We start from the raw sequence: 27612 nt of genomic DNA, 5'->3' as shown, positions 1-27612 counted from the left end.
CAGCAGCTCCCACTATTCCGTCCATCCTCTGCTGTGCCCTCAAGATGCAGGTATCCCCAGCTGCCGCACTCCCCAAGGCTGCACCCCTGGGGAGAGGGGTCAGGCAAGGGGGCAGGAGGCCGGGGGCCCGGAGCAGAGCAGCACCCTGTGGCCTGCTGCCTGTCCGAGCAGGGGGCTGGGCGGTCGAGGAGGCAGGGTCGCACCCGGCTGGTGCAGAGGAGGCTCTGAGCAGCTGCTGCTGGGCGCTGCCCTGCTGCCCTCTCCCCTGTGGCCACCAGTGTGAACTTCCTGGGGACCCCAACCCCCAATTGGCAGGCCCTCAGGGCCCCTGTGATCTGCTCCACCTGTCCCCCAGCACAGCCTGTCCTCCGCTGCCCGGCGCTCCCACTGGTACCGTGACCGTGTCACCCCAGGGGTCACTGGACCAGGGACACTCACTGCTCATCCGCTCTCCAGCCTCCCCCTTCTGTTCTCCTCACAGGGCAGCTCCAGCAGACCTTATCCCTCCTGCCCTGGGACCATCCAGGCCCTGCTGACCCCACAGGCCCTCTCCAGCGCTGCGCGGGCCCCTTCCTCACCAAGGTGTTCCTGCCTCAGGGCCCCTGCCCCTGCTGTGGGGAGCACCTTCCTCAAGTCTGTCAGTTGCGGATTCCAGGTCCGTCAGGCTTCTACTCAGATGTCTGCTGTGACAGCCCCATCTGACAAGGGACATCTGCTCAGGCGGCCAGGCTGCGATATGTTCTAAAGAACATTTCCCCTAGTCCCTAACTTCAGAACCAAAACCCAGATGACCCGCTCCTCGTCTGTCATCCGTGGCTCAGAGCAGGACTGGGCCGCCGTGGGAGCTGGAGCCAGGGAGGGGTGAGGGCTCCATGGGCAGCTCTGGAGCAACAGCTCGGCTGCAGCCTGGCGGCCACGCTCCTCACTAGTAGTGAGCCTGTGGACACGGTGGCTCTCCTGTTTTATGCCTCATTACCTTCAGTGGTGTTATTTACTATAAATTCTTCATATGAAAAATCAGGTAAATAATTATTGACATTGCCAGGTAGGGGGATAAATGACCTCATGAGCACCTGCTCAGAGCCCCCGGTTCCTTTCTAAATGGCTCTCTCATTTCCCCATCTGTCAGGCCAGGCCCTGGTGCGGGCTCACTCACAGAATCAGCCCCTTGGCCTCCCCACAGCTTTGACCATCAGCCCCTCCTCTTCCTGGCCAAGAGGCAGCTTCCTCTAGGGCCTATTCTTAAGGTCTCTCTGCTCAAAACTCTGAAGCCCCAAGACCCATATGGTGAGGTTCCAATTCCTTGGCCTGATTACAGAGGACATTAGGAGCTAGTTTTGGCTGCCCATCAATGCTTTCTATCCCCGCTTCTCCCAGTAACTGGAGGGGGTTCGGGGGAGGCTTGCAAGACAGGCCTCACCAATCAGAGCGGCCACCCTGGCATCCTGGTGTCGCCCCTGGGTGAGCCCAGGTCCCAGGCCCGCTGGTCAGAACCCTCCCTGGGGTTTCTGAGCTGTGGGTCAAGGTGCAGAGATCTGGAGTTGACCTGCTGGGGCCATCCCCCCTAGGGGAAAAAGCCACCCACCTGCAAGAGAGGAGAGACGGAAACCAAGGCCAGACCAGCAGACGTGCGTGGCAGGGAGGGAAGGAGGCCTGGTGGGTGGAGGCCTGACCCCGGGCTTCCTCTGCAGCTCTTCCTGTAGGTCTGTGATACCCCCATCCCCAGCATCCTCACCTGGTCCAAACTCAGAAGAAAACCAACCATGTTTTATACAAATGAAACAAATGTGTTTACGTGAAGTCTGAAGCCTGGGTCTCTCCTGACCTAAAACCCTCTTTGGAGAGTAGTGACCCCTGGGTAATGGAGATAGCAAGGCGCAGGAGGGGGGCCTACCAGATGTTCTCTTTTTTGACTGGAAACTGGTAGGGGGTGTGCAGAGTGGAAAATCCACCAAGCGAGCGGGGGTGAGCACTTCTCTGAAGGCAGGTTACACTTGGGTAACAAAGAGAAACCACCCCAGACTCCTCACCACCCAGCAGAGGCCTGAGCTGAGCAAGACACTGAGGGTCCCCGTCCCTGTGACTGGGCCATGGCAACCGTGCTCCAGAGCCCGCAGGCTGCAGCTGTTCTGATGGACCAGTCAGCATGGAACGGTGTTAACAACCGAACTAATGATGAAGCCTGGTGACAGCAGCTGAGATCTGCAGCACGGCTCCGCCTGTGCCCCATCCCTGGAGCCCTCTGTGGCGAGGACCAGAGCTGCCCTGTGTTCCAGACGGAGACGTGCACAGCGGAGTTGCCTGCCCCAAACCACACAGGAGTTCAGCGATTGGCCCTGGGCCTGAATCCAGGCAGCCCACCTCGGAGCCCAGGAGCTTCCATGTGGGTTGTGGACCTGGACTGTCCTCCTGGGGGTCTGCCTGCCTGCCTCTGCCACCCACAGCAGCCGGGCCACCCCGGGCCTACGTGTCTCTGACGAAGGTGTCTTCAGGCAGTTGGTCCCTGGGCCGGGCACAGTGTGAAGGATGTGTGTGACCATGAGCACTTTCTGTGTGCCCGGCCCCCTGCTCTCAGCTACGACCACCAGAAGCTGACGGAGAAGCTCAGGTCCAGGGCCCGCACGTAATGCCAGTGCTTCGCCGGGATGAAGAGGACCTCGCCCGGGGACAGGATGCAGGACAGGAAGGGGGCATCAGCAAACCTGGGGAACTTCTCCAGGTCGGGATTCTCCACGTCAACCTGAGAAAGCGAAGGGAGTCACCCGTCTGGTCTCAAGAGACAGGGTGGGGGTCCCACCGGGGGCCCCAGGCCCACCTGGCTCGTGTTGTGAAGAAGGTGTGTCTCGTGGGGGTACAGCGCCTCCGACTCCTGCGGGGAGTACAGCCGGATGTACTTCCTGCCCATCGCCTGCAGGGAAGAGACCCGTCCATGAGCAGGTGCCCGCTGTCCCCGCGCACGCCCTCGCCGCCCAGCCTGCCCCACTCCCACAGACGCGTTAGGTCGAGTGCCTTTGCTGCGGTCCTGAACCATCAGCAGGCACTTGGCTGTGGCCACTGCTGCTGAAGTGCTTTATGTGTGTTGCCTAATCCTCGCCATGACCCTCCAAGGTGGTTTATCATTGCCCCCGACATGCAGGCGCAGAGAGGCTGAGCTGCCCACGTTCACAAAGCTGAGGGGACAGCTGTGTTCATGCCAGGTGGTCCGGCTCCCAGCCTCTCTGGCACATCCCAGGCGGGGAATGGGCCCTGGACTGGAAGAACACTCTGGCTTGTCAAACCTCTCTGCCTATGATGGAAGGTTTTATAACAGATGTCCCCGCTCCCCACCACGCCCCTCCCCTTATAACACATGCAGGCTCCCCTGTCTGTGTCCCAGGAAAACCACCGACTGGCTGAGCAGCTTCCTTGTATTTGGAGAGGGTTCCAGCAGGAGCAGCCAGCCTGGCTCTGATGGACGGCGGGGGGGCGGCAGCCATGGGGGCACTTGCCCCATGCTGAGATGGCACCCGGCCCTGCTCTGCCTGTGTGAGGCATCCGATGGGATCCCAAACAATGCAGGAGTCTGGAAGCAGCCCCTCCCCTCCCTGAGGCCTGGTATTCTGGTTTCACTTTGGTCCACGCCCCTGTCTGTGGTTCACCTCCTTGGTGTTTAAACATGGATAATGTCTGGCTGGGCCAGAAGGAGGGAGAAGGCCAAGGTTCTGAGCGGCTCCAACCTGGGCTAGGAAGTTCTGCTGGGGATCCTGGTGGAGCGGGGAGACGGTGCCTTGTGGACCGAACCAGGCATTGATGGTGATCTCCTCTTCCTCCCCGTTGCCCAGGCAGCAGTAATCGGGGATGCTGATGTCCTGCTTTAGCTCCGGGATCTGACAGAGCAGATGAGGTGGGTTAAGGCCAGGCCTGTGCAACTCAGCAGCCTAGATGTCAACTGACTCTTAAGCAGAAGGCCAATACTGTCTTGTGTAATATGACGCTAGCCACATTTTACTGCATAGAAATTTAAAATCAATTTTTAAAAGTAAATATAAAATTACTAGGGAAGGGTTATAATTTTCAGATTTCTTTCCATGTCACATGCATTTTATCTTTATTTCCTTTTTTAAAAAACCTGACACCACTACTTTGTCTTAAAAATAAACCAGCTTACCATTTTCTAAAGCTATCACAACATTTTAGAAAGTCAAAGAAAAAAGACAGGACTAAGTATTTATTTATCAAATCTCTAGAGAGGAAGGTTTTTCCAAAATTTGCTGATGGTAAAGCAATCACAATCAGTACATTTAAGGTAAATGAAAGTAAGTATATTAATATAAAATAAGTGTATTCCAATAAAATAGAAAACATCTGAACTGTGGTAAATGAAGGTTAATGTAGAGCATTCATATAAAATAATAAGGATCCCAATATGTAAAGTTACACAAATAAGCAAAGGACAAGAATCAAATCATACATAAAAAGGCTTTCAGTCCCATCAGCAAAGAAATCCAAATTAAATACTGTCATCATTTCCTACTAATCAAATTAGCAAAGACTGAAAAAGTGATAACACCCAGTGGTGCTGAGGATGTGGTAAAGTGGGCAGCCCCATGCCAGGCTGCTGGTGGCATCATATGTGGAAGTCTTAAAGCTGTGCAGACCTTGACCCAGTTGGAAGTGAGCTTGTGCTGTGCCTTTGTGTGGAGGTGTCCTGGGGTGGGGGTGTCCTCTAGGAGGAGTGAAGTTGGGACTCCGGGGCAGGTGGGGGGGCAGGCAGACAAGGCTGCACGAGGAAGTGGGTGGGCTCACCTGCCCCAGCATCATCAGTGAACATCTCTAATGAGATAAGATTCTCCCTCAGCTTATGGTGGGGTTGCATCCCAATAAGCCCATGGTAGTTTGAAAATATCAGAAGCTGAAAACAGAACATCATAGCTGAGCCTAGCCTGGCTTAAACGTGCTCAGAACACTTTCGTTAGCCTACAGCTGGGCAAAAGCATCAAACACAAAGTCTACTTTATAACGGAGTGTTGACCGATATCACCCAATTTATTGGATCCCGTACTGAAAGTGAAAACCAGAATGTTATCCAGGTCCAGAGTGGCTGGAAGTGTATCCAGTGCTTACTGGTGTGACTGTGTGATGGACTGCATTGAGGGACCGGGAGACCCAGCCCAGCATCTCACATAGTATGGTAAACATATCACTAAGTCCAGGAAAAGAGCACGGTTCCAAATCCAAAGTACAGTTTCTACTGAATGCCTATCGCTTTGGGACGACCATAAAGTTGAATTATCATCATTTGGGGACTGTCTGTACTTTAAAAAAGCAAGTACCCTCGTGCAGCCCCCTCATGTCTTCCTATCCCCCACACCTACCCTACTTTCCGACCAGACTGCATGCAGCTGGGGCTCCACGGCCAGGGCTGGCGCGGAATCCAGCGCCCAGAGGGAGGGGCCGGAGCTGCCTCTACAGGTCTGGTCAGGAAGTGGTTTCAGCCAGTGTGAGTGGTTTCCTCTGAGACTCTGGTTCTTTCCAAACGAGGCCAATCTACCGTAGCCCTGCCGAACCCCAACTGACAAGACTACCTGCCATACTGGCAAGTGCTCCGGGACTCTGGGAAATTAAACACAGAATCAAGTTTGGTCCCCCCAAATGTTGCAAAGGGGACCCACTCTGCTAGTTTAATCAGGGATCTTCAGAGCGAGCTCTCCAGGTCTGAAGGGACGCCTGCAGGCGGACTGGCCATTCCTTTAGTGCACACACCGCTAGGGAAGGCTGGAATGTTCTCCCTGCTGGGAGCTGGGGCTGTTTTGCTCGTAAAAAAGCTGCTGTGTCCACTGCTTTGGGCTGACGCAGAAGTTCATGACCTGAGGTGCCTTGTCCTGTGGGTGGGGGGTCCTCAAGCTACATGCAGGATCTCCAAGGCCTCTGGGAAGCACCTGCTTCTCCCCCGCCAGGCTCATTGTCATACCACACAGTTTCTGGCTGGGATTACACCAGACCCTGGCCCTGTGGGATGCTGGGAAGCTGACTGGTTCCTGATGACATCATCAGGATTCCTGAGAGGTGATTGGTTGGCCAGATGATGTAATTGGGGGCACAGGCCAAGGATTCAGAGACCCTAAGAGGAGAAACTGTCCCAGGTGGGGCTGAGACTTGAAGGCAGGCCTAGCACAAAATATTCTGAAACATGGGGTCACTGGGAGGAAAGTCAGTAAGAGGTTTTGGGGCAAAAGGTTTTGGGTGGGAGACCTTGAGCGTGGTGAAGAAGGCCCCAGAAGCCATGCAGAAGCCAGCCAGGCATCCCTTCTGTGCTGCATGGCGGCCCCAGGGCTCTGGTTGCTCAGACTGTCCCCATGGTAGTTGGAACAACAGAGGAGAAAACACACCTCTGGGGGCCTAAGACGACAACGGCTTCAAAGCCTTTGTCCATCTTAAAAATAATCATGTTTTTGCCGCCTTCTCCTCAATGTGCTTCCTCGTATTCTAGTCAAATGGCAATTAGCTGCTCCAGGACAGGTAGCCAAGCTGAGGGCTGAGCCCTGGTACGACTGAGGCCAGGGGATGGGACAGGCCAGTCTCTTGAGATCACACAGCAGAGGGCTGATCAACTCAAATCCCCCTTTTCCCCATTTAGCAAGAGAGGACAGGAAAAGGACCCATGAGTCCTTACATGGGGAGGCCTAGGCAGGAGACCATAGCTCACCTGGCCCCATCGCCGCCTCCCTGCTGTAACTGGACCTGCAGCTCCCAGAGGCTGGCAGAGTCCCAACTGGGGCTAGGGGTCAAGATCAGCAGGAACTCACTTGTTCTGGGTCAGGTTGGAGCCTGCCACCCTCACCTGGCTCCCAGAACCAGTTCTGACCACACTCGGGCTTCCCATTCTATCCCCTGGGGGCCACCCGGAGGTGGCCTCCTCTTCCCTCAGCCCAGTCCCGGGGCCTGGCCTGCCCCCTGCTGCCTGCTGGTGAGAAGGGCATCAGGTGAGTGTGCCTCCCCACTCTGAGCAGGGGGCAGAACCAGGAGGAAGCAACTGAGGTTACTACCCCTTTCCTGCCCCCCTGGGGCTAGTGCCCCAGAGGGAGGTGGGAGAAGGTGAGAGGGTGAAGGAGGGAGGGGTGTGGTCTGACTCACCTGGTCAAAGAGCTGGTGCTGAGCAAGGTACCCGATGTCCTTCGGCTGCTCCATGGGAGAAAAACCAGAGGGGACACAGAAAGCCCTGTTAGTGGTGACAGAGAGGTCCCTGGAGCTGCCAGTTGAGCTGGCTCTCAGCATCCTGCCCGTAGCAACCACCCAAGGGCCCTCCTCTTCATCCCACTTGGTCCCCCTTCTCCGAGCCCGGGGCCAATGTCATCCCTCGCCAGCCAGCAGGAATGGGCTCATGGGGGCACTCAGGGTCTGGTACTGCCTGTTACAGAGGTGGGCCTGAGTAAGTCACCCGGAGTCCCGGGGCTCACTTTCCATGAAATGTGAAGGGGCTGCGCACACATAAGGATTTTTTAAAAATAAAAATGGAATCATACAATATGCATTACTTTGAAGTCTGCTTTTCAATTTAATGATACATCGTGACTATCTCTTCAAGTTGATACATGCATATGTGACTCATTCTTTTGATGGATGCATGTTTTAGAGATAATGCATCATTATCCATTCAACCATCCCCCAGCTGGTAGACATTCACGTGGTTCTACCATGGTGTTTCAGTGAACAGTTGAATGCACGCGTGTGTGTGCTGAGTCACTTCAGTTGTGTCTGACTCTTTGCGACCCCATGGGCTGTAGCCTGCCAGGCTCCTCTGTCCATGGGATTCTTGAGGCAAGAATACTGGAGTGGGATGCCATGCCCTTCTCCAAGGGATCTTCCCAACCCACGTCTCTTATGTCTCCTGCATTGGCAGGCGGTTGTTTACCACTAGTGCCACCTGGGAAGCCCAAACAGCCGAATGCTCTGGTCCTTCTGTTTATATGCCTCCAAAAGTAGAACAGTGCGGTCAAGGAGCACAGGGATTACACTCATTTTAGATCTTAACAGCTTCTGCCAGGTTGTTTTCCCAACACTACATCATTTATGCCCTCGCCAGCCATTAATGGAAGCGCCCACTTTCCCACATCTCTGACCACACAGGAGATGATCATTTTGTGAAAAATTCTGCCAAGCAGAAGAAAGAAAAGATCAATGCTTTTCAAACTGGGCTCCTGGATGCTGAGGGATTCTGAGTATGCCTGAGGGCTTCTGCAAGGGTCAGATGGGGGCAGGTTAGATACAATGCTAGGCACCCCTGACCCCAACAGCGGCCAGAGCAGCCAACAGGTATCGGGAAGAGGAAGACACCCAAGGTCCTCCCTGTTAAGAAATGACAAAATGGAAGACAATCTGGCAGTTCCTCAAAAGGTTACACACAGCGTGGCCACCTGATCCCGCAATCCCACTCTGCATATAGACCTAAAAGTGGAATCACACGTCCACACAGAAATGTTCCTAGCATTTTTCATACTAGCTGAAAAGTGGACACAACCCAAATGGCCATCCGCTGAGGAATGGATAAACAAGACGTGGTCTAACCATCAGAGGGATAGTATTTGGCCATAAACAGCTATGTGCTATGACAGAGATGATCCTTGAAAACATTATGCTAAATGAAGGAAGCCAGACACAGAAGGTCACATATTGTATGATTCCAACTATGTGAAACATCCAGAATTGGCAAATCCACAGAAACAGAAAGCAGATTCATGGTTGCCTGGGGATAGGTGGGGAGGAGATACAGGAAGTGACTACTCATGAGTATGGGGTTTTTTTAGGGTGATGAGAATGTTCTGGAATTACAAATCGGTGATGGTTGCACCATCTTGTAAATATACCAAAAACCACTGAATTGTAACCCAAAAATAAATAAATAAAACCCTCCAAAAATCAAAAGGACCTGAAATGGGGACCCATACATCCTGCCTTCCTTGCATTGGCCAGCCTACTGACCACAGGCCCTTCAAGTATGATTTCTTGACTCCTCCAAAACCTCCCCTGGTGACATATGGAAGTTATTCTGCCCACACATGTAATGTGTTCCCTCCCTCTGGAGTATTAGGGGGCCGGAGTCGAATGACACACCTCATTCCTGATGTACTTGCTGATGAACTCGTTGACCGTCATGAGCGTCTGGGACCACTCCTCGTCCGTGTACCTGGACCCAACCTCTACGGGGACAGTGCGGCAGCCAGCAACTTCCTGGATGTACTCTAGACTATTCGGAAGACAGGGGTCAGCATTGCCATCGTTATGCTAAGACCTGCTGGGCGCCCTGCTAAACGTGATTCACACTGGGCTCCTTTCGTTGGCACAAAAGCTCACAAGGTGGAGGGAGACCCCACTTCACTGCAGAGGAGATGCAGGTGTGAAGAGGTGAGGTCACTTGCCCGCCTGGCACTGGGCAGCTGTTTGCAGATAAAACCGATGAATCTGGTTCTTGCTGGGCAGCTCTACTGTCCAGCTGGCCTAGCCTCCTAACTTCTCTCTCGCATGCCTTGTGACAAGCAGAGACCTTATTTGGGCCAGTGGCGGACAGTACAGGGTGATGAGGTGCCTGGTGAGTCCTCAGCTCTGGTGGCCGGGTGCCATGTCCAGCCCTGCCCGTCACCCACCGGGGGCCCCATGGCAAGTTTCTTCACCTCTCTGAGCCCTTGTTCCTCGTCTGTAAAACGCAGGTGACGACAGTGCCCATCCCGTGTCAGGGAAAACGATTACTCCCACAAAGCCACCGCCAAGACTCAGGCTGGCTCTGTCACCTGCCTGAGACATGCCTCCTCGTTTCCAGGCCACCATCCAGCTGCCTGATCGGACCCCTCCACCATGAACCTGGGGAGGGACTCAAAGCAGCCATGAGGAGACAGCAAACCCAGGAGCCCGTGGAGAGGGGGTGGGGCTGTCTTGGGTTCTTATTTCTACTTTCAAGCCTCGGGGACCCCTGAGAAAGTTCACAGAATTCCTGAGATCCTGCAAAATGGCATAATACACTTAACACTGGACTGCCATGATGCACTCATGAAAAACTGCTTAGGGCAAACAGACTGCAGCCAGTTAGGAACTTATAACCTCTGGCACTGCTTCAGAGGACGGTGCCTTCAATGTAGGTTTAACCCCTCAGCAGTCCGTCTCACTTAATTGGCAGTTAAGCGTCTATGAGGCTGTATTCTCTTGGGGGGTTATGGGAGGAGGAATTTGGGCGTCTTTGGGGATGCTAAGTTGGGAAGAGGAACCCTACAGCCCTCAGCAGACACCCACCTCCACTTCTTCATGCACGGCCAGTGGTTGGCCACGCCTTCCAAAATCACAGGCCTCCCTGGAACCAAAAAATGCTTCTTGAAATACTGGAGGGATGGACAGTGAAGCCGGGGCACTGTTCTTTCTGTCATCACATCTGGAATCAGCATGTGGTCATTCCTCGCTTTCTGTTCAGAAAAGCAAGATGGCAACAACCACAGAAAGGTCAGAATTCGAGGCATTTCACCAGGAATTTGCATCAATGCTAGGAGAGTGGAGGTGTGCTTAGTAACAGTAGTAACAGTTAACCTTTATTATCAGTATTACTATGGAGCTGGAGAAGACTCCTATGAGTTACCCTGGACTACAAGGAGGTCAAACCAGTCTATCCTAAAGGATATCAACCCTGAATATTCATTGGAAGGACTGATGCTGAAGCTGAAGCTCCAATACTCTGTCCACTTGATGGGAAGAGCTGACTCATTGGAAAAGCCCCTGATGCTAGGAAAGACTGAAGGCAGGAGGAGAAGGGGGCGACAGAGGATGAGATGGTTTGATGGCATCAACCGACTCAACGGACATGAGTTTGAGCAAACTCTGGGAGATGGTGAAGGACAGGGAAGCCTGGCGTGCTGCAGTCCATGGAGTTGCAAACAGTTGGACATGACTGAGCGACTGGCCACCACCCTGAGGATCTGTGGGGTATTCTCTGGCACATGCCCGTAAACACCAGCGAGGACACAAGTGTTAATCACTCAGTTGTGTCCGACTCTTTGCAGCTCCACAGACTAAAGCCTGCCAGACTCCTCTGTCCATGAAATTCTCCAGGCAAGAATACTAGAGTGGGTTGCCATTCCCTTCTCCAGGGGATCTTCCCAATCCAGGGATCTAACCCAGGTCTCCCACATTGCAGGCAGATTCTTTACCACTGGGTCACCAGGGAAGCCCATGAGGACACAGGCAAGGATCTAAAGGGCAGGACCAATCAGTCACACAAGTTGCAGCATCTCAAACTCAGCCACACAGAGACAGAGGCAGCCAGAAAAGTTGGTGACACTTCCACCAAGGGGCCAGGAAGAAGTTGAAGGAGACAGGCTCCTGTTGGATATAGGGCTCAGCCACACCAACCCTCTGAGTCCTTTTTCTCAGGAACCACAAAGCTCCCACCCTCCCACTCTCCCCAAGGAGCACGGCTTTTGCACAAGCTGAAAAAAAAAAAAAAAAAAGTTGAGGAAAGAGGTTGCTCTGTTTCCAAATTGATGCAGATGCCATTTTTCAACAGGGGTCAGCATGCCAGGAGGCTTCCCCCCAGGGGAGAGCTGACCCCTGACTTCTAGGAAAATAGGGCTGATGGATTTTTGTTGGGCGTGGCCACTGGCTGCTCCCCACCACCGCCATGCCTTTGTGCCAGGCGGCTCCTGGCTCGGGCCAGGGGCAGGCCTCTTTCCGGACAGCAGGTGCTTCTGAAGGACGGCGGCGACTTTGAGGAGGGTGTCTCCGAGGATGGCAGCCCCCATCAGCAGGCCCATGTCGCAGGCTTTCAGGGCGGCGGCCACAGAGGCAGCATCCCCGGGCGGCTCGCACAGACACACGGCTTTCAGGAGGCAGCCGAAGGTGTACACCCGCCGCCAGTCCTTGTCCACATGCTGCCAAGGCCCCGTGTTGAGCTTCTCCCAGGAGTAGTCCAGGAGCACCTCGCAGGTCTGCAGACACTCGCGCCGCTGGCCCCCGTGGAAGAGCTCGGCGGCTTCCTGCAGCAGCATCACCACGCTGCCCTCCACCTTCTCTCCCAGCTCCAGCTTCAGCTCCTCTTTGGTGTGGGGCAGGAGGGCTTGGAGGGCCTCCCAGAGCGCGCTGGGCCCCGCCATCCAGCCAGGCAATTCAGTCTGATGGGTGCTAGAAGGAAAAAGAATATATATGAACAAACAAATATATACATATATTAGTTCAGTTCAGTCGCTCAGTCGTGTCTGACTCTTTGCAACCCCATGAATCGCAGCACACCAGGCCTCCCTGTCCATCACCAACTCCCAGAGTTCACTCAGATTCACATCCATCGAGTCAGTGATGCCATCCAGCCATCTCATCCTCTGTCGTCCCCTTTTCCTCCTGCCCCCAATCCCTCCCAGCATCACAGTCTTTTCCAATGAGTCAACTCTTTACATGAGGTGGCCAAAGTATTGGAGTTTCAGCTTCAGCATCATTCCTTCCAAAGAAATCCCAGGGTTGATCTCCTTCAGAATGGACTGGTTGGATCTCCTTGCTGTCCAAGGGACTCTCAAGAGTCTTCTCCAACACCACAGTTCAAAAGCATCTATTCTTCGGCGCTCAGCTTTCTTCACAGTCCAACTCTCACATCCAAACATGACTACTGGAAAAACCATAGCCTTGACTAGCCAGACCTTAATCGGCAAAGCAATGTCTCTTCTCTGCTTTTGAATATGCTATCTAGGTTGGTCATAACTTTTCTTCCAAGGAGTAAGCGTCTTTTTATTTCATGGCTGCAGTCACCATCTGCAGTGATTTTGGAGCCCCCCGCAAAACTGTCTGACACTGTTTCCACTGTTTCCCCATCTACTTGCCATGAAGTGATGGGACCGGATGCCATGATCTTCGTTTTCTGAAAGTTGAGCTTTAAGTCAACTTTTTTACTCTCCTCTTTCACTTTCATTAGGAGGCTTTTTAGTTCCTCTTCACTTTTTTCCATAAGGGTGGTGTCATCTGCATATCTGAGGTTATTGATATTTCTCCCGGCAATCTTGATTCCAGCTTGTGTTTCTTCCAGCCCAGCGTTTCTCATGATGTACTCTGCATAGAAGTTAAATAAGCAGGGTGACAATATACAGCCTTGATGTGCTCCTTTTCCTATCTGGAACCAGTCTGTTGTTCCATGTCCAGTTCTAACTGTTGCTTCCTGACCTGCATATAGGTTTCTCAAGAGGCAGGTCAGGTGGTCTGGTATTCCCATCTCTTGAAGAATTTTCCACAGTTTATTGTGATCCACACAGTCAAAGGCTTTGGCATAGTCAATAAAGCAGAAATAGATGTTTTTCTGGAACTCTCTTGCTTTTTCCATGATCCAGCGGATGTTGGCAATTTGATCTCTGGTTCCTCTGCCTTTTCTAAAACCAGCTTGAACATCAGGAAGTTCACGGTTCACGTATTGCTGAAGCCTGGCTTGGAGAATTTTGAGCATTACTTTACTAGCATGTGAGATGAGTGCAACTGTGTGGTAGTTTGAGCATTCTTTGGCATTGCCTTTCTTTGGGACTGGATGAAAACTGACCTTTTCCAGTCCTGAGGCCACTGCTGAGTTTTCCAAATTTGCTGGCATATTGAGTGCAGCACTTTCACAGCATCATCTTTCAGGATTTGAAACAGCTCAACTGGAATTCCATCACCTCCGCTAGCTTTGTTCATAGTGATGCTTTTTAAGGCCCACTTCACTTCACATTCCAGGATGTCTGGCTCTAGATGACTGATCACACCATCGTGATTATCCAGGTCGTGAAGATCTTTTTTGTACAGTTCTTCTGTGTATTCTTGCCACCTCTTCTTAACATCTTCTGCTTCTGTTAGGTCCATACCATTTCTGTCCTTTATCGAGCCCATCTTTGCATGAAATGTTCCCTTGGTATCTCTAATTTTCTTGAAGAGATCTCTAGTCTTTCCCATTTTGTTGTTTTCCTCTTTGCATTGATTGCTGAAGAAGGCTTTCTTATCTCTTCTTGCTATTCTTTTGAACTCTGCATTCAGATGCTTATATCTTTCCTTTTCTCCTTCTTCTTTTCACAGCTATTTGTAAGGCCTCCCCAGACAGCCATTTTGCTTTTTTGCATTTCTTTTCCATGGGGATGGTCTTGATCCCTGTCTCTTGTACAATGTCACGAACCTCATTCCATATTTCATCAGGCACTCTATCTATCAGATCTAGGCCCTTAAATCTATTTCTCACTTCCACTGTATAATCATAAGGGATTTGATTTAGGTCATACCTGAATGGTCTAGCGGTTTTCCCTATTTTGTTCAATTTGAGTCTGAATTTGGTAATAAGGAGTTCATGATCCGAGCCACAGTCAGCTCCTGGTCTTGTTTTTGTTGACTGTATAGAGCTTCTCCATCTTTAGCTGCAAAGAATATAATCAACCTGATTTCGGTGTTGACCATCTGGTGATGTCCATGTGTAGAGTCTTCTCTTGTGTTGTTGGAAGAGGGTGTTTGCTATGACCAGTGCATTTTCTTGGCAAACCTCTATTAGTCTTTGCCCTGCTTCATTCCGCATTCCAAGGCCAAATTTGCCTGTTACTCCAGGTGTTTCTTGACTTTCTACTTTGGCATTCCAGTCCCCTATAATGAAAAGGACATCTTTTTTTGGTGTTAGTTCTAAAAGGTCTTGTAGGTCTTCATAGAACCGTTCAACTTCAGCTTCTTCAGCGTTACTGGTTGGGGCATAGACTTGGATTACCATGATATTGAATGGTTTGCCTTGGAGACGAACAGAGATCATTCTGTCGTTTTTGAGATTGCATTCAAGTACTGCATTTTGGACTCTTTTGTTGACCATGATGGCTACTCCATTTCTTCTGAGGGATTCCTGCCTGCAGTAGTAGATATAATGGTCATCTGAGTTAAATTCACCCATTCCAGTCCATTTTAGTTCGCTGATTCCTAGGATGTCAACGTTCACTCTTGCCATCTCGTTTGACCACTTCCAATTTGCCTTGATTCATGGACCTGACATTCCAGGTTCCTATGCAATATTGCTCTTTATAGCATTGGACCTTGCTTCTATCACCAGTCACATCCACAGCTGGGTATTGTTTTGCTTTGGCTCCATCCCTTCATTCTTTCTAGAGTTATTTCTCTACTGATCTCCAGTAGCTATATAAAACAAGCCCATCTATATATCTATATAGATGGGTTTCTCAGGTGGCGCTAGTGGTAAAGAACCCACCTGCCAATGCGGGAGATGTCAGAGACATGGGTTTGATCCCTGGGTTGGGAATATCCCCTGGAGGAGGGCACGGCAACTCACTCCAGTATTCTTCCCTGGAGAATCCCATGGACAGAGGAACCTGGCAGGCTTGCGAGGTTGCAAAGAGCCAGACACAGCTGAAGCGACTTAGCACGCACACACGGGGAAAAATAAGTTACAGCAAAACATCATGTTCTATGCCTATATACCTGTGGTTTTATATTTTCAAAAAATAAGGCTGGAGGGAAGAAAGCTAGGTCTGTGATGACATCCAGTGGCCAGAATGTCAACCACTGAGATTTTTCAAAAACCCAAATGAACTTTTTGGCTAACCCAATATATATAAAGAATTTTCCTAGATAAAGAGATCTAGAGACCATACACAGACCTGGTCCCCTACAGGTTCCCAAGGCTTCCCTACTTGTCCCGTGTAATGTACCTCTTATCTGCACTGATTCTTCAGCAGTGGTCTTTTCTTCTGAGGGCAGGGTCCCCATCTGTCTGGGGTCACCACAATATCTTCAGGGCCTGGCATAATACTAGGCACGCAGTGGTCATTGGATCCATGTTTGTTCAGAGAGGAACAACTGTCCTTGTCTGGAATGGCTCCAACACCTCTCTCTGGCAAACTCCTATCCCACCTTTAAGGCCCATCTTAAATGACCCCCTATGTGAAGCCAGCCAAGATTCACTGACAGTGTTTTGGGTTTGAATGGCCCTTGAGTTTCTTGCAGTCAGGCTCATGCTGCTGCTGCTAAGTCGCTTCAGTTGTGTCCGACTCTGTGCGACCCCATAGACGGCAGCCCATCAGGCTTCCACATCCCTGGGATTCTCCAGGCAAGAGTACTGGAGTGGGTTGCCATTTCCTTCTCCAATGCATGAAAGTGAAAAGTGAAAGTGAAGTTGCTCAGTCGTGTCCGACTCCTAGCGACCCCATGGACTGCAGTCCACCAGGCTCCTCCGTCCATGGGATTTTCCAGGCAAGAGTACTGGAGGGGGTTGCCATTGCCTTCTCCAAGTCAGGCTCATAATAGGCACTAAATTCAGACTACTGAAGGAATGATACCTTAACCGTCTCAGGAAGAAACCTGGAAATACATAAATCCTATACAAAAAGGTTTATCACAGTTGATGCCTTTAGTAATTTTAGCCTGGACATTATACACAGATGGCAGGCCAGTCTCCAGGAATAATTACTAGTAAGTGACTAGTGTACTGCTCACACTTATGGTTATCTATTTGCACTACTATATTGTAGGTGATGGCTTCCCAGGTGGCTCAGTGGTAAGGAATCTGCCTGCCAATGCAGGAGACACAAAGGATGCCTGTTTGATCCCTGGGCTGAGAAGATCTCCTGGAGAAGGCAAGGGCACCCCACTCCACTATTCTTGCCTGGGAAATCCCAAGGACAGAATCCCTGGTGGGCTACAGTCCATGAGGTTGCAAAGAGTTGGACACGACTGAGCATGCACACAGGTTGTAGGTGTTACACTAACAGCTGTCATATCCCTATCACATTCGAAACTAAGAAATAGGGACCGTTATGCTTTTGCAGAGACTGCTGTATGCTGGGGGTCAACAAACTTTACCTGTGAGGGGCCAGATATCAAATAGTTTAGGCTTTGCAGGCCATACAGTCACTGTTGCTGCTGCTCTGTTACAGTAGCATGAAAGCAGCTTTACACAGCGTGTACACAAATAGGTATGGTGTGTCCCAATGAAACCTGATTTACAAAAACAAACTTTGGCTTAAAGTTCACTACGGTCCATTCCATCTTCTTCCTGGGCACACAGTTAGACCCCATTTATCTGTCTCACTTGCAGTTAGATGTGAGCATGACACCATGTTCCAGCTAATGCATGGAACAGGGCATGGAAGGGTCCAGGCCTGGCCCATAAACACTTCCTATACGAACCTCCACACTACCCCTACCCACTAACTGGAAGGGAAGGACTCTGAGGCCCCAGGGGATGGCAGAGCCACAAGACGGCCCCCTAACCAGGAATCTATGCTGGAATGCTTCATGAGCAAAAAATAAACTTGTGTTTCGCCACTGCAGTGCTGATGCTTGCTGTAACAGCCTGCCCTGACTGATCAGTAACTTCCTTCTGGTGCTGAGGAAAGAGAGGCAGAGAACACAGGGGGCATTCGTTGAGTTTCGGTGGCTTGAAATCTTTTCTCTTTCCTAACAACACATCTCCACTTCCTTTTGAGAGATTCCTTCATGCCCCCTGAGTTCAGTGTGGTGGGATGTTGCCGAGGGGTGGGTATGTGACCTAAGCTAGTCAGTGAGTTGCCCCTTTTGGATGTAAACTTTAAGTAGATCAACTAGACCAGAGGCAGCTGACATTTCGTTCTTCCTAGTGGCAGCTTCTGGACCAGACTGTTCTTGCTAGGGTCTTGCAATCATGGTCTACTAGTCCTAGGGTGCAGAAGCATTTTAGTTCTTGTCTTTTCCAAGGCCAGTTCTCCAGCTTTTTGTCTATTCCATGGGCTCCAAAAGTCTTCCAAGAAATTTCCTCTTGCTTATGTCAGCCAGGGTTCGTTTCTGAGGTTCATAATGAAAGAACCCTTCACACTCAGGAGCCACTGGTGGATGGTGAACGCAAAAATGAAGACTTGCTTGTGATAAAGCCCCATCAGATGCTTCACTTCTTGTGAGGGAAGAAAGCCAGTCACCCTCTGGTGGAAGAGAGCCCAGTGATCCTTGCTTGCTATTATGAATCCCCCATCTAATCCCCCTTCTCTTGAGTATGGGCAGGACCTGTAATTTGAGTGGTAGGCAGAATAATGTCCCCCAAAGATGTCCACATCCTAAACCCCAGAACCTGTGAGGATGTTACCTAACATGGCAAAAGGGACTTTGCATATGTGACTAAGAATAAGGGATTATCCTGAGTTATCTGGCTGGGCCCAACCTAACACTGAAGTCCTTGACATGATCGTTCCTGGCTAAAGTAAGGGTCAGAGGGAAATGTGATTACAGAATTGTCAGAGAGATGCAGCGTTGCTTTGAAGATGGAGGAAGGGAGTACCAAGCCAGGGAACGTGGGCAGTCTCTAGAAGGTGGAAAAGGCAAGGAAACAGATTCTCCCCTAGAGCCTTCAGAAGAGGATGAAGCCCTCCTGTGACCTTGATTTTGATTCCATGTTGCACTTTTGGCCTACAGAACTGTAAGCTAATAAATTCTTATTGTTTTAAGTCACCAAGTTTGCAATAATTAGTTACATCAACAATAGAAAAGTATTAATACATGCCTGCAACCAACAGCTGTGTAGGTTTGGTGTGTGTTAAGTGTGTTGGTCTCTCAGTCATGTATGACTCTTTGCGACCCCATGAACTGTGGTCTGCCAGGCTCCTCTGTCCACAGAATTCTCCAAGAAGAATACTGGAGTGGATAGCTGTTCCCTTCTCCAGGGGATCTTCCCAACCAAGGGATGGAACCCAGGTCTCTTGCTTGCAGGCAGATTCTTTACTGTCTGAGCCATGTGTAGCTATTAACTTTTTGGCCTAAGAGATGAGATGTCATTTCTGGAATCAGGTTCCATAAGACTGGAACATTCGTTTTGCTGGCAGACTCTCTCTACCGCCTTCTTGGTTTGCACGCACTGATGAGCAAGTGGCCCTACTGTAGGGGCCCATATGACAAGAACTCAGGGTGGCTTAGAACAACAGCACACTAGGAGCTGAGGGCCCTCCTGGAATCTAACAGCCCTCCAGGAACTGAATTTTCCCAACAACCACAGGTGCTTAGTGGAGTAGGAAATGGTAACCCACTCCAGTATTCGTGACTGGCGAATTCCATGGACAGAGGAGTCTGGCAGGCTACTATCCATGCATACAGGCTCCTCTGTCCATGGAATACGCCATAGATAATAAGGCAAAAGGAGAAGACAGCGGGAGAGGATGAGATGGTTGGATAGTATCACCAACTCAATGGACATGAACTTGGGGCAAACTCCGGGAGATAGTGAGGGACAGGGAGGCCTGGCGTGCTGCAGTCCATGGGGTCACAAAGAGTCAGACACGACTTAGTCACAGAACAACAGAAGATAGTAAGCACTTCTACGAGAGTTCCTGGACACCTTGGGACTCTATCTATAACTCAGAGAGAACAGGAAGACAGACATGGCTCCCTTTGGCCCTAATGTGTGTGAAGAGGTCAGCAGTAGATAGAGAAGCAAACTTGCATGAAGGATGCTAGAGATATGGCCCCTGAAGGTGTGCCAGGCAAGCCATTCCTATTTCCGGGCTCCATTCCAGCTCATTCCCCACCAGCTCAGGAATATTTGTATTCAGCAGGTAGAATCCATAAGAGTATAATATGAATTGCCTCATTCCCTCCCCAAATGATGACCCTACAAAGCTGATAACGTACATGAAGTGTTTACTGTAAGCCAGGAATGCTCCAAGTACTTTATATATACTCAGTTCTTACAGAAACTCTGAGAAAAGTATTATCACCTCCATCTAACAGATAAGGAAGCTACAGCAGAGAAGTTAAATGACTTCCCAAAGCAATTCAGCTAGTTTAAGAGGTGGAGCAGAAATTTCAAACTCAGGCAGGACTTCCCTGGTGGTCCAGTGGTTAAGAATCCACCTGCCAGTGCAGGGGACACCAGTTCGATCCCTGGTCCGTGAAGATCCCCCATGCCTCGGGGCAACTAAGCCTGTGCATCACAACTATGAACCTGTGCTCTAGAAACCACACTCTGCGACAAGAGACGCCACCTGAATGAGAATCCCAAGCACTGCTTGGGATTAACCCAAGAGAGTAACCCCTGCTCTCTCCAACTAGGGAAAGCCTGCACGCAGCAAGGACAACTTAGCACAGCCAACATAAATAAATATAAAAAAAAAAAACCCAAACCTCAGTCTAGTCCCCCAATCTGTGATCCTATAGATGAGGGAACAGAGCCACAAGACCACAAGCCAACACATGGAGAAGCCAGACATCTGGGTTAATTCCATTTTTCTTTTTGGCTGCACCATGCCACATGTGGGATCTTAGTTCCCAGGCCAGGGATTGAACCCATGGCACCTGTGATGGAAGCACGAAGTCCTAACCACTGGGCTGCTGGGGAATTCCCTAGGTTAACTCTGAAGAAAACTCTGAGGAATTATTATCCTCATTCTACAGATGAGAAAATCCTATCACTTCCCATAAGAGAAGGGCAAACCTTTCCCACTTGTTACTGTTTTTGAAGGACCTCATCCTGGTCCTGTCCAAAAGTAAGAGTGGTCTATTATGGTTTCCCTAGCATCCCTGTCTAATTTTGTTCCTCACAATATTAGGAAGTGAATAGGGATGTATGTGGTCATTTTCCCTGAAACCCCACCCTCCTATTTTGCTGATGAGGAAACTAAAGTCCAGGAAAGAAAATGAAGTGACTCAACCAAAACACCACAGTCAATCAAGGGCACAGAGACAGGACTTAAAACTTCTGGTCAACCTACATGCCCTTTTCCTCTGTGCCACGTCAATGCTCCAAGGTTTGTCTGTCTTCTGGGCCTCGTCACACAGCTTGCAGATCTTAGCTTCCCAGCTAAGACTGAACCTGCGTTCCTGCAGTGAAAGCGCCGAGTCTGAGCCTCTGGATTGCCAGGGAATCTCCAATGCTGTCTGCTTTGTGTACATTATCTAACATATCCCTTGCAACTCTACAATGTGAGGTTTTACAGGTGAGTGAAGTGAGATTTGAGAAAATAAGCAATTTGTCCAAAACTTTATATCAAGCGGCAGTGTGTACCCAGAACACGCTTTGTGTTCAGGCATAAGGACTGTGTCAGCTTTTAGAGCTCTGGATCCCAGCTCAGGCCGTGGTTCACAGTGGTTATCCTTCCCAGCTGGCTTACTGCATGATGGGACTCAGACAGCCTGAGTGGCCTGGCCCAAGCCTGCCAGGATGATTCCTATCTCCAGCTCCTAGAAGATTCTTAAACACCTTGCATTGGCCTCGTTAATAGCAACCTTAGAAGAGTTTCACAGTGCAGCCTTCCAGCGCTGGTGGCCTTATCCACCAGCAACACGCAGAAGAGCACATGGACCCACCAACTGGGTGGCCTTAGGGCTCATCTCCCTGAGTGTCTCATATAAGTCTTATAAAGCAATTTTTTTTTAAAGTGGCAAAACCATGAGTAATTTTAATTTTCTTTCTTTTTTGCTTTCCATATTTAAAAAATTTTTATTTGCTTTTGATTGAAGGATAATTGCTTTACAATATTGTGCTAGTTTCTACCATACAGTGGGGCTTCCCTGATAGCTCAGTTGGTAAAGAATCCAACAGCTATGCAGGAGACCCTGGTTCAATTCCTGGCTCAGGAAGATCCCCTGAAGAATGGATCAGCTACCCACTCCAGTATTCTGGCCTAGAGAATTCCATGGACTGTATAGTCCATGGGGTTGCAAAGAGTCGGACAGGACTGAAGGCCTTTCACTGCCATAGAGCAACATGAATCAGCGACAGGTATACATACATCCCCTTCCTCTTGAACCCCCATCCCACTCCTCTAGGTTGTCACAGAGCACTGGTTTGAGCTCCCTAAGTCGTATTTGAAAAATCTCATCTCGGGTGTGCAAAGACCTCAGAGGCCTCATATTCTGGCTTCTCACAAAGGTCTATAAAAAGGTCTCCCAGAAGACCACTTATTTGCCTTAATGGAAAAACGGCTTCTACTGGGCCTAGGCACCAGCTCTGTAAATTGGTCTCTTGTGGCCTTATTAAATAGCCTCCCAGAGGGTTTCAAATGACCTATAAACTAGTTCCCTGGGATGCAAAATTTTAACCTTTGCAAACTGGCCTCCCCAGGTGAAGTCGCAGAGCTCACAAAGGCCTGACAAAACCAGCCTTCAAGGTGCCCTCATGTGCTGCTTTGCAAAATGGCTCCCCAAGGTGGTCTTGCATTTGGTTTTCATAAATACAAATGAAAAGTGGCTGAATGGCTGCTTTGCCAACTGGTCGCGGAAGAGCCTCAGGTGGATGGCCACATGGACCACCCTTCTGAGAGGGAGGGCCTCAAGATGGCTGTACAAAACAGCCTCCTCTTGGCCACATTAAATAGCCGGAGTAATTTACTTTGAATCCAGAGTTCCTCGGCAAATGTCTTACAACAAGGCCTTCAGAATCTTATGCTGACACTGCACGACACAGCCTTTCAGAGGTGGGAGCTTCAGGAGAGCCGAGTTCGTTTTCAAAATGGTTTTACAGGTTGCCTCTGTATGAGTCACTGAAATGGCCGTGCAGGTCTCATGACTGACCTTAAACACTAGCCTCCCAGAGAGCCTTACCAGGGCACCACGTGGCAGCCCCAGTGAGGCGCCATGCTGGCCACCATCTGTGTGCGTGCGTATGTGTGCATTAAGTCGCTTCAGTCCTGTCCGACTCTTTGCGACCCCATGGACCATAGCCCGCCAGGCTCTTGTGTCCATGCGATTCTCCAGGCAACCCATGGTGTGGGTTGCCATGCCCTCCTCCAGGGGATCTTCCCAACCCAGGGATCATACATGCATCTCTTACATCTCCTGCACTGGCAGGCAGGTTCTTTACTAGTAGCACCACTGGGAAGCCCCCATTCAGGCCTCACATCCAGGCTTTACAAATCAGGCTTCCAGCATTCCCCATTGGTCTGACAGAAAGGTTTTTTCACAAGTGTTACCAAGCAATTTTCTGGAGAAAGGTATCAGCCCGAATATCCTCATGGCCTGGCTTTGCTGATTTGCTTCCCAGAGTGCCTCACTGAATTTCCTTTTTAATAAAAGGTTGTAGTAAGTGAAGGGGCCTTCCAGAGGAGGGAATCAGGGTAAATTGTAAACAACCTTTCAGAGTGGGACTGTGGACTGGCCTTTACACTGCCCATCTGCCCACCCCCCACACCTGACCAAGAGCTCCACATAAAAGGGACAGGCATGTTGCACAAACAGCCTTAGGTAATCAGCTATAGGTCGGTTAACCACAGAATTTACCATGCAGACCAGGATGCCAGGCAGTGCTGAGTTGCTCAGTCATGTTCAACTCTTTTGTGACCTCATGGACTGTAGCCTACCAGGCTCCTCTGTCCGTGGAATGTCCCAGGCAAGAATACTGGAGTGGGTTGCCATTTCCTACTCCAGGGGATCTTTCTGACCCAGGGATCAAACCTAAGGCTCCCATGTCTCCTGCACGGGCAGGTGGATTCTTCACCTGGGAAGCAGGATGCTATATATATAAGCCTAAGCTTGGTAAAATATACATTTATTTTTCTCTTTCAAAATTGTTTATTTTCATCCTTTTCTCTGTTCTTTACTGCTGGGGACCGTCATTTCTGCATGTAGGAATTTCACCTTACACAAGTCGAATACCGGAAGTGCTGAATACTGGAAGTAGCTTTCAGGGACAAGTCATAAACTGGCATTATTCCAGGCAAGTTGAGACTCACAGTCCCCAAAATCATCAGTTCAGTTCAGTTCAGTCGCTCAGTCATGTCTGACTATTTGCAATCCCATGGACTGCAGCATGCCAGGCCTCCCTGTCCATCACCAACTCCCAAACTAATGTCCACTGAGTCTGTGATGCCATCCAACCAGCTCATTCTCTGTTATCCCCTTCTCCTCCCACTTTCAATCTTTCCCAGCATCAGGGTCTTTTCAAATGAGTCAGTTCTTCGCATCAGGTAGCCAAAGTATTGGAGTTTCAGCTTCAGCATCAGTCCTTCCAGTGAATATTCAGGACTGATTTCCTTTAGGATGGACTGGTTGAATCTCCTTGCTGTCCAAGGGACTCTCAAGAGTCTTCTCCAACACCACGGTTCAAAAGCATCAATTCTTCGGCACTTATCTTTCTTTATAGTCCAACTCTCACATCCATACATGACTACTGGAAACACCATATCTTTGACTAGATGGACCTTTGTTGGCAAAGTAATGTCTCTGCTTTTTAAAAAGCTGTCTAGGTTGGTCATAACTTTTCTTCCAAGGAGCAAGCGTCTTTTAACTTCATGGCTGCAGTCACCATCGGCAGTGATTTTGGAGCCCAAGAAAATAAAGGCTGTCACTGTTTCCACTGTTTCCCCATCTATTTGCTATGAAGTGATGTGACCAGATGCCATGATCTTAGTTTCCTGAATGTTGCCATATGAAAAAGCCCAAGTGGCCTTCTAAACTCACCTTAAGGTCAGTCTTCCTGGAATTAACTGGCATTGGCCTTAAAAGATGTCTTATTGGTTACAGATGGCTGTTTTTCGAAAGGGGTGAGGGCAGAGGTGAATTGCCTTTTATAAAAGGTTGCATTAAATGAAGAACCTTCCAGAGAATGTTCCTGTGTCCTAGCTTTGTAAACTGACCTCCCAGAGCACCACCTGTCTGTACTGGCCTCTCCATGTAAGACAGCTTTCATGCGAAGGTCAGGTACTGGCTGCATAGAACTGCTCTTCTCAGTGGACTGTCTTGATTTCTTACATAAAGGTCTGGTTGCTGGCATATGAAATAATCTTGAAAAGGCGGGAGTGGTGCTGGGGGGGTTGTCAAAAAAAGACTGTATGAGCTAGCCTCTCACAGTGACTTGTCTTGGCTGTACAGACCACTCTAAAGTGAACTTCAAAACAGCTTCTTGCTGGTCACGTAAAGCACCAAGGAGCCAAGTACAGGCTGTACACAACCAACGGCCTAACTTGGGTCCTGAGCTTCATGAATTCACATCCAGATGGAGTACATCATTGGAAGGTGGTGTCTGGTTGGCTGCTAGACAGCAACCCAAGTGAGTTCCTGTCAGCTCTAAAATAAAGCCTTCTGGAAGCCACTGCAGTCATCCCAGAATTCTCTTAAATTATCTTTACGGCTCTGAAGTCCTTCTTGGAATATATCAGCTTCAATCTAGCTTTCTGGGAACAGGCTGCTCAGTTCTGTGAAGTGCAGAAAGGCTTGGGGTGGAGCCTGCTGGTGTGATCGCAACACCTGCCCTGACTTGCTCTAACCCTGCTAAGCACCACGACTTATCTTTGCTGGATTCCGAGGGCGCATAATGGGACGCCTATGCTCAGAGTTAACCCTTATTGAGTCAGACATCCCCTTCCTCCACGCGGCCACATGCACAGGCCCCATCAGGTCCTCCAGGACGGGTGGGCTGGATGGGCTCTATGTATCCCCACCATGCCTCTACTGGGAAGTTTCACACCTTTTCCCTTCCCAGCACCTCTCCCGGGACTTTATTTCCCTCGGTCTGCATTCGGGGCCTGATGGTTCAAGCCTGCTCAGTCTTCCTAGTTCCAGATCGGCAACAAAGGGTAACTGGCGAGGCAGAGATGGGCGGCATGCACCTGCCGGTACAAACACTGCGAAGCGTAGGGGCCTTCGAGTCGCATCAGTGAAAGTTGCTCAGTCGTGCCCGACTCTTTGCGACCCCATGGACTGTAGAGTCCATGGAATTCTCCAGGCCAGAATACTGCAGTGGGGTACCTTGCCCTTCCCCTCCAACGGATCTTCCCAACCCAGGGATTGAACCCAGGTCTCCCCCACTGCTGGCGAATTCTTTACCAGCTGAGCCACCAGGGAAGCCCAAGAATACTGGAGTGGGTAGCCTATCCCTTCTCCAGGGGATCTTCCAGACCTAGGAATCGATCCCGGGTCTCTCCTGCATTGTAGGCGGATTCTTTACCTGCTGAGCTACCGGGCAAGTGAGCTACTAAGCAATCAGACACCAAAAACCGCGCAAGCGCACAACAGCTGGGTCGCACTCAAGCGCAAAAAGCAATACCTGTCATAAGGAGAGCACTACGCACGCGCTCTCCTCGGCGGCCCTGGAGAGTCGACCCACTAAACTGCGTTCTCAGAGCGCATGCGCCGTCCTGGTTTTCCCCTCCCCAAGGCTCCGCGGAGTTTCGGGCTTTGAAGGGCTGCCCCGGCCTTTCCAAGGCGCACGCGCGAGACGGTCCCTGCCCGCTTTCCCTCTACATCCGACGCCTGCGCAGTCCTCTCCCTTAGTCCGGCCTCCGCTTCTAAAGAGCCAGAGCTGTTCACTCCTCTCGAGTTGCTCACCTACCTGGCTCAGATTTGGACGGTATCGACACGCCGGAGGCCGGCGACGACTTGTCCTTTGAAAACCGAACGCTCTGGCCCTCTCCGAGTAGTCAGAAGCTTGCCGGAGTATCGATCACTCGCAGCTCGATTGCCTACCAAGGCATGCCTAGCGAAGCGCCGAGTGATCGATGCCGTGGCCCCGCCCCGCCCGATTTTAAAGGCGGGAGGGTGGAGCTATGGCCTAGGGTTATTGGGCCTTTCCCTTGGTTTCTCCTCTGTGGAATGGGGACACGCGCGATTACCTCTGTAACGGTAACCGTATACAAAGCAGTTTGTCACCCACAGTTTATCAGTCAGTCCTCTTTTTACAGAGAGATGAATCAAGGTAAACCAGTCCATCCTAAAGGAAATCAATCCTCAATATTCATTAGAAGGACTGATGCTGAAGCTGAAGCTCCAGTACTTTGGCCACCTGATGCGAAGAACCGGCTTATTAGAAAAGACCCTGATGCTGGGAAACATTGAAGGCAGGAGGAAAAGGGAATGACAGAGGATGAGATGGTTGGATGGCATCACCGACGATGGACATGAGTTTGAGCAAGCTCTGGGAGATGGTGAAGGACAGGGAAGCCTGGTGTGCTGCAGTTCATGGGCTTGCAAAGAGTCGGGCACTACTGAGCAACTGAACAACAGCAGAATCAAGGTTCAGTGAAATAAAGTGGCCAGATATTTGTACTTTAGGAAAGTCGCAGTTGCTGACTTTTCAAAGTCCACCCCCAAGTGCTGCATCCACGGCCTGTGGAAGTGAGGAGGACCAGGGTGTCAGTGTGGAGTGGCATGCAGGGGGTCAGAGCCTTCACTTCTGCCCCCGCTGCCTTGATGTTGGGTGGTGTGGGCATCACCCCAGGGCATCTGGTTTTGATCATTCACCCTATGGCCTTAAAGGACCAGGCCATTGGAAGTGCTGAGCAGAATGCTGAGAGTTTGGCTCATACTAGTTTTGGAGGCTAGGTAGAAATGGGAAGGAAACTCATTTGCTGGTGTTAAATAAAACTTTATTTGTGACATTTTTTAAAGAAGGTATTGTTTAGTCGCTAAGTCGTGTGCAACCCTTTGCAACCCCATGGAATGGAGCCTGTGAAGCTCTTCTGTCCATGGGATCTTCCAGGCAAGAATACTGGCGTGGGCTATCATTTCTTTCTCCAGGGGATCTTCCTGACCCAGGGTTCAAACCCGGGTCTTCTGCATTGGCAGGTGAGTTTTTTTTTTACCACTGAGCCACTTGGAAAGCCCTAAAAGCAGACTTTATCCATGGAAGACTGCTGCAGTGGAGCGTGGGGTGGGGGTGCGCTATGTTGTGATAGGGTAGAGATGAAGTACAGCTCTGAACACAGGAAGGACAAGTGG

The 27612-nt window shown here is 50.3% G+C and overlaps 1 protein-coding gene across 1 annotated transcript; it reads right to left on the bottom strand.

The window, feature by feature from the left end:
- Window positions 1-1766: 1766 nt before the first annotated feature.
- On the bottom strand, window positions 1767-26352 carry KDM8 (lysine demethylase 8). The gene is made up of 8 exons (XM_040258199.1): window positions 26228-26352; window positions 11640-12135; window positions 10261-10427; window positions 9091-9223; window positions 7114-7158; window positions 3717-3866; window positions 2816-2908; window positions 1767-2740 (listed from the first exon to the last, which is right to left on the bottom strand). The coding sequence occupies exons 2-8, from the start codon at window positions 12105-12107 to the stop codon at window positions 2576-2578; spliced, it is 1221 nt and encodes a 406-aa protein (XP_040114133.1). The 5' UTR covers window positions 12108-12135; window positions 26228-26352; the 3' UTR covers window positions 1767-2575.
- Between the last annotated feature and the right edge of the window lie 1260 nt (window positions 26353-27612).

This window comes from Oryx dammah, unplaced genomic scaffold (genome assembly GCF_014754425.2).
Source record: "Oryx dammah isolate SB20612 unplaced genomic scaffold, SCBI_Odam_1.1 HiC_scaffold_2, whole genome shotgun sequence".
NCBI lineage: Eukaryota > Metazoa > Chordata > Mammalia > Artiodactyla > Bovidae > Oryx > Oryx dammah.
Note: the sequence above shows the minus strand (reverse complement) of the source record. Positions and strands in the feature narration are given on the sequence as shown.